The 7,234-nt window shown below is 44.9% G+C and overlaps 1 protein-coding gene across 2 annotated transcripts in view; it reads right to left on the bottom strand.

The window, feature by feature from the left end:
* Nucleotides 1–4,221, bottom strand: part of PISD (phosphatidylserine decarboxylase) — an 8,366-nt gene extending 4,145 nt beyond the window's left edge. Inside the window, exons 1-2 of one of the 2 annotated variants that reach the window (XM_010194360.1) lie at nt 3,558–4,221; nt 1,168–1,333 (exon numbers count right to left, since the gene is read on the bottom strand). In XM_010194360.1, coding sequence (XP_010192662.1) covers nt 1,168–1,333; nt 3,558–3,754 — 363 coding nt within the window. In that variant the 5' untranslated portion in view covers nt 3,755–4,221. The remainder of the gene's footprint in view (nt 1–1,167; nt 1,334–3,557) is intronic. The other variant, XM_010194361.1, reaches the window with a different exon arrangement.
* Nucleotides 4,222–7,234: the final 3,013 nt, after the last annotated feature.

Genomic DNA, 7,234 nt, shown 5'->3' with positions numbered 1-7,234 from the left:
TGCTGAACCTGTTTGTTGGGGTTTTTTTGGTTTTGTGTTTTTTTTTAACAGTGCAGCTCAGTTACATTTAACTCCCAACTAAAAGCGTGGGGTTTTTTTCCTTTTTCATAGTGCAACTCATCATTTATTCTCAATATTAATCATATCCTTCATAATTAAGTCTTGCAAAATACATCCATGAACGCAGACAGAAGCACACACCGGCTGAGAGCTTGTCCGTCATATTGAAACCAGCAAAGATTTCACACACAAATCACCGTCCTGCATCACATTAAAATGCAGTGATATTTCAGAAAGAAAACACCAACCTCATCTTAACTTCAGAGAAAAGCTTCTAAATGAGCAGTACCTTAGGTTATACAAGCTGAAGTACTGAAGAAACAAATGTTTTGCCATTTTATTTGACATGCCTTGTACAGTGTTACTTTCTAAAAGCAAGTTTGCTCAGTTTTCCACAAACACTGAGAATGTGTAGATGCAACTGTAAAATCACAGAATTTTGACATAAGTGCTATTAACTGGTAGCCCCATCTCTTCAAAAGAGCCTGGTTTTCAAGTTCCTGGGATCAAACAGAACAGTTGTTCAAGGAAATAGTCTCACGAATGGCAATTTTGTTGCAGTTTTTAATCAAAGTACTTGTGTGGTTGTTGCATTCTGAAATTGCATTGTTTGTGGGTACAATAACCATGTGCAGGGCATCCCACACGCTGCTCTGAACAGCGTCAGACCAGAGGTTTGCATGTCATTTGCACAAACGCTCAAAGAACTTGAACAAACCCTCTCTGTGCAAAAATGACAAAGCAAGAGACCATTTCAGCGGGGCCAGGAAAGGGAACTGGAGAAGCAGTTTGGTCTGCCTTATCCTAGCCCTGATACTGAAGTAATTCAAAAGTTTCTGTTTATTTTCCTGGGTTGACCTGCGACAGAGGACAAAGAAATTCTCTGCTACTGAATAAAAAAAAAAAATCACTTGTCTGTGAAGCAATCAGTCAGCACAACTTTGAACAGTAAAACCTAAAGGGAAACATGAATGGCATCTCTGCTCTTATACCAGTGATCACCAGCCTGTCCTATATTAAAGATCTCTCCACCCAGCTGCTGCCAGCTCCCTCCAGAATAAAACAGCCAACATACACGAAGCGCAAGAGAGACCTGCTCACACTTACCCTGCTCATAGGCCTCCATCCCACTCTGGTCAAGGGTTTAAGAGCACCGAAAGGCAGAAGATAATAGAGAATAGTCAGAGGCCAAGAACGGAGTTTCAGAGCAGGCCTAGACATACAGCTTAGCTGGCCCAACCTTCGCCTCAGGGCCAGCTGGGGAAATTGCAACCTGAAAGATTACATACACAACATAAGAGGGTCAGCCATCTCAGCTTCAGAACCACCGGCTTCTGAGAGCTGGCAATGATTGTTCTTGCCAATCTTTACTTAAACATTGATCCTGCAAGTCTTTACTCATTTATTTTGATCAGTTCTTCCCCTTCCCAATATAGAAGACCAGTTTATCTAAAAAACAAAATGTAGAAAATCCTCCATCCAGAAAATGGTGTTCACTCTTGCAGGTCTCATTTTTATGAATGATACCCTCAAAAATTAAAGGCAAAATCACTTGCAGGTGACATTTGAGAACAAAGTCACAGCTGGTTCATCCAACTAACATGACATGACATTTTACAGTGGAAATAACAAAAAACAAAGGTTCTTCTTCCAAACATCAGAAGATTGCATCCCCAGAAAACATTTCTTGTGACTGCTCCAGCTGTTGAATAGCCAAAGCGGACAGCAAACAATATTCTAAAAGCTAGGAATCTGTGATGCTGGGTCTTTAGTAAGAACTCTCTGGAGGGACAATTTTAAGGAAAGAACACATACTCTGATCAAAGAAGTCCTTGAAACCTAATAAACTGAGGTCCCTCAGAGGGGTCACATGTTGAAGGCATCTTGATTAGACTGCCTCACGTTGTATTTTGTGTCACAAAAGACGCTGGAGTCAAAATTACGCAGACCTGTCGGTCATTCACTGACTTCAGGAACCAGCTCTTACTTGAGAAACAACACGAGTGGCACTCCTGAGTTAACTGATACAATCTACAAATAACTGATTCCAAAAGACATCTTTCCAGGTCTTAAGACCTTCACTGGGTACCCTGGTTCTGAACAGAGAACACGTGGACAAAGCCGATATTGCTAGGGCTGCACGGTAATCTAGTCTCCACAGCCCAGTAACCAACTCCTTTCCCACATAACCAACTGCGTCTAGGAATTGTTGTCATGCGGGTGTCCTGACTGAGCGGAAACTCATTTTGCACAAATGGCCATGGGGAGAAGTTGAACTAGTAACTCTCCGAGGGAAAAGCTGCTCATCTTGTTACCAGAGGACATCACGGGCCTCGGTTCAGACCCTCGCAGGTCTGGATGAGACCCTTCAGGTCCCCATTTATTCTTTGGCTTCTGCTCATTAAGAAGCATTGGCACTGCCAAGGTCACATCATCAAATTAAAGTCTGCCTATCTGAGGGTAAAATATTCAAATCTTCTGGGCAGTGACTTAAATCCTGCCTAAGAGATTGTGCTGAATGCAGTATGCCTGCTACCAGGACAGAGCTGTGTGCACACACAAACTTGTAGTGGTATGCTCTGGCTGCTTTCAACAGCGCTCGCTCTCTCACTGGGTTGTACAGTAGGAAGGATGAACTATAAAATACTGTGTATGTCTTTCCAAAATGGAAAGAACCTGGGAAACTAAAAGGAAATTTTCTTGCCAACATGTTCTTTTCAAAACTTGCATCAGAATTAAAATACCATGCAGGCAGGTACAACTGTCATCACTTTGGGATGCAAGAGGGTGCTTTTGGCTCAGAGATTTTTTTCCTGCAGTGAACACATCCTCTTTTCCCCCAAAAAAATTAAGAAATCAAAAACAGATAATTATCTGTGCATCACAATGCAAGAGAGGGGGAAACAAAACCCCCAACCAAAACCCTGAGGAGATGAAGTGCTGTCTCAGCAGAGGTAAAGCCAGCTTTCTTCTCAGCAGGAGATGGGACTGACCTGCCATGGGAATAGGAAGGGACACTTCACTTCACGTTCTTCCTCCCATCCCTGCCACCCACCAGCCTGCAGTCTCGCGGGGCCGGCAGCCGGGTTCCCAGCATCGAGCGGGAGGTCCCGCTCCCCCTCCTGCTCCTCTCCCCCTCTTCACTGCAGTCGCTCATGGACCAATCCCTGCAGAGCTGCATCCTGGCAGCTCGCTCCAGAGCCCTCGGGCTTCTCACTGCCTTGGCCTGGTTTCAGAGCGGTCCCTCACTAATTTTTCCATTCTCCTAGTGATGGGGAGTAGAAAGGAAAGGAATGAAAGCCTCCTCATTCCCCTTGTCATAGAACAGCATGCCCTTCTCTGCCAATTCAATGCGTAAGGAGCTTTATAGTAATTAGGCCAAACAAAAGCTTTGCAGATGGCTGGCTGTTCTTTCTGCCCAGAAACCCTTCCATCCTCCCTCCCTCATTTCCCCCTTCAGTCTCCATTCCTGCAAAGCAGAAAATACTGAACAGTACCTGAAACGAGTTCTCCTACTTGGTGTACCACCGGCAGAGCCAGCCGGGCCTGGGCTCTCCAGTTGTGGGTGCTGGTCCCCGGCACAGCTGCTGCTGCCGCCGTTCCCTGAACGCAGCCTCCGGACATGAATTTTAACTTTGTGGAGGTTGTAGCAAGAGGGTGGAGGGTTAGATAAAGCTTTATAGCATCTCACCATTTCCCTGTGTGCAGATCTGGTCCCTGCAGGGTGTTTGACTGACACATCGTCAGGGTGACGGCTGGTTGCAAGGCTCAGTCTTTTTTCCTCTACCTCTCTTTCCTTTGCTTGCTCCGGCACAGGAGAGAGGACACGGCGTCACAGTTCCTAATTCCCCCGCTGGTTTGTCTCTGGATTTCCCCTCTGTTTCCCACTTGAATCTCTGCTACGAGGGTTGCAGCTATTGCAAACAAACAGGCATTGTGTCACATTTCAACATCCTGCTACAAAGCCGACTCTGCACAAGATAAAAACGAGCTGTCCGTATAAGCAGTCCTTGCTCCTCGCTAGTCCGGGTGGCCATTGAAACCCAACTCTCCAAAAAACACCCTGCAGTCTGGGGCTGCTGGGCAGCGATGCACTGGAGTCAGATGAGCAGGCAGCTGGCCTCGCACAGCGAACCCCAGAGCCGCTCCGAATCCGAGGCTGGGAGGAGGAGTGGGGCGGAGAAGAGGAGGAGATAAATCCCAGCTTCAATTCTGCAGTGCAGCAGATGCCGCTCGTTCTGGACTGCTGGGCACCAAAAATCCTTTCCTGCCCCTAACGTCCAGCTTGGAAAGAAGCAAGCAGAAAGGAAAAGAACTTCTATTTTACAACCCTCACCAGACACCAACATTCATCTCCTGAAGTCTCTTGCCACCTCAAAAGACTCTCAGGGAGCAGGTAAAGATACATAATGAAATACGCCAGTTTTAGGGCCAGCTTGAGAATTGGGCATAAATTAACATGTCTATTATGTGACTCCCAGTACTGTCACATGTTTTGTGCCCAGTAACAAAACACGAGAAAAGGAAGCTGGTTTGGGATCGGTTCGGTTCTTGGTTGGTCTGTTTTGGTCTGGTTTTTCAGACAAAAAGCAGCAATATTTCAATCGAAGCATTTTGAATATACAGAGAGAGAATTTCTCCCTTTGACCCTGCAGACCACATCTCCCGTACAGATTTTCTGCATCTCCCATTGACTGCATTGGATTGTTAGGGAGCTTGAAACGGGACCTCTGCTTCAGAAAACAGAAGTCAGTTACGTACATCTCACCAAAGAGTAAACCAAATACCCAGAACAGTTTAGGGGCTAACTCTCTAGTGGCTATCCATTTTGCCTACATTTTCTGTTAAAGTCTGGGTTTATAAAAAAAATAAAATAATTCCTTGTTTCCAAAGCTCTCTGAATGCTGTGAGAGCCGTACACCTCAGAGTATGGATCAGAAAGAGCACTGGTGCTCTGATGCGAAGGAAAGGCTTGTATTGTATTAGGGGTAAGGCCGAAGTGGGAGGGCCAGCAGTAAAAGCTAGAATTAGAGCTAATGGCATTCCACTCAGGCCTCAAAATATTTTAGCAAAAATTGTGTATTTGGATTTGCCTTCAACTCCAAATACTACAGATATTCCCTAGAAACACCTCTGAAGTCTCTGCATTAGAGTACTTTTTTCAGGCAGAAAACTGTTATATGGCATTCTATATCTCAGCAAGTTCCAAAACCTGCATGTATACTGGTTTTTTAAGATGAATTTAAACAAAAGCATTTTTCAAAAATCCAGCTAATTGAATGAAGGTAAATTTAAGATCAACTGAAAGTGCTCACAACATACTCCTTCCCTGTGCAAATTCATTTTGTTTTTCTATTTAAAATATCATGCAGTCTTTCTCTGGCTGGCACAAAAAACTCCTGCACAACAAAAATGAAGCCATCTGTATAGTAAAGTGATGAGAGCAGTTACCCAAAATCCCATCAAAATTCAAAGAAAAGCAGTGAGAAGCACATGGGAGCTACTTCTCTTGATTTGCCAGGATTAGAAATTACCACCATGAAATGCTAAAGTTTAAATAGAAACAAGCTAAACTGACAACGTTGTTTCAAAAGGCACTTCATCAGACCAAGAAGAAAATAATTTTCACTGAACACGCATCTTCATGGAACTGTGAAGAGTTCAGGCAGGGAACCCCAGCCCACGGCCTGCCCATGGTGCGGGCGGCTCGCAGCACCCAGCCATAGCCCCCTCCCACAGGCCAGGCCGGTGCCCTGCTCCCCCATCTGATGTCCTCTGAGGACCTTCACCTGTGCATGACTCTGCAGAAAGACACAGAGCAAACAGCCGTCTTATCTACATTTCCTTCAGTACTCTTCCCTTTAAGGATAAGGGAGGTAAACCCACAAGCTCTTTCAGCAGAAATTCAATTTCACCTCTCAAAACATTTTTAAGAAATTATTATCTCCTAGACTGAACACGCCTGATTCTATGAAGGGGACAAGTTAAGCAGCTCCCATACTCCCGAAAAACAAGTGGGCATTGAAATGTTCTACAGCCCAATGCAGTGGGGACTAGCACCCTTCAGTTCAAAATGAAAATGTGGTGCAAAAGAGATTTCTCTCCATGAAGGGAGAAATACTGGTGCAAAAAGCTTTTTTCTTCCTCTTCTTCAAAAAGCTGAGTTCAGATGAGTAGCAAGACCTCTGTTTCTCTGAAGTTCTGTTCTACTGACCTCATTACATTCACCAAGATGCAAATACCCGAGTCCTGCTTCAACGCTGACACAGATGGCAAGTTGCCACCTCTGTTGTGGCTGCCCCAGACGCAATGTACAGTTCCTACAGTTTAAGAAGGCTGAAAGGAAAAATCCAGCGTGAGTTTTACCTACTTTCCATAGGGCAAGAACAAGACCTGGTGATCAACCAGCTCCCGACAGAGGAAGCTGTACAGTGGCATCTCAACAGCTGGACTTCTTGGGATGCAGGCAGTGCCATGAAGCCTGTGTTATTAGCTTAGACAAGAATGTTATGATTGCTGGTTTGCAGAAGGTGGGACAGCAGTACCAAACTCTCCCACCTGTCTGAACTCACCCAGAATCCATGTTAGGTAAATCAAAGAAGCAGTTACCAGCAGGTATAAATCCCTAGAGAATTATTATCTAATAGAGAACTACTAATCTGCCAGCTGTGCAATGCCGTTCTGCTCTGTCAGCTCAAATAAGCGTCAAATCCAGTGACCTCATTTGATTACTTGTCATTACTACCTTCAAGCCCTTCCCACAAGTTTTAAAAAGCAACACAGCAAGGCATTTGCAAGAAAGACTGATATGCAACTGAACTTCAAACTGCAGTCTCCGTTTTAAATCATAAGCCTGAATCATTAGGCTTGGAATGCACTCGTCAGCGTGCTCAGAGCCCTCTGGTCACACTTTCTACATTTGGTAACACAACTACCATTTAAAAAATACACTGTACGCATCCAAATGCCGTATTCTATTTAAGTGCCAACAAAAATAACGGCTTGTTAGGGGAGAGGTACTCGGTGACCGTTTTCTAAAGGTCTCGTTCCTTTCCCAGCAGTATCTGTTTAACTTCAGCCACGTAATTCCTGCTCCCACCCAACTTCTCCGGAGCCAGCCAAAGAGAAACACTGGATGCTCCACACCCAGTGTGGAGTTCCTGGAGCCCGAGAG

Source organism: Mesitornis unicolor, unplaced genomic scaffold (genome assembly GCF_000695765.1).
Source record: "Mesitornis unicolor isolate BGI_N332 unplaced genomic scaffold, ASM69576v1 scaffold14061, whole genome shotgun sequence".
Classification (NCBI taxonomy): domain Eukaryota; kingdom Metazoa; phylum Chordata; class Aves; order Mesitornithiformes; family Mesitornithidae; genus Mesitornis; species Mesitornis unicolor.
This window is presented reverse-complemented; position numbering and strand designations above follow the sequence as displayed.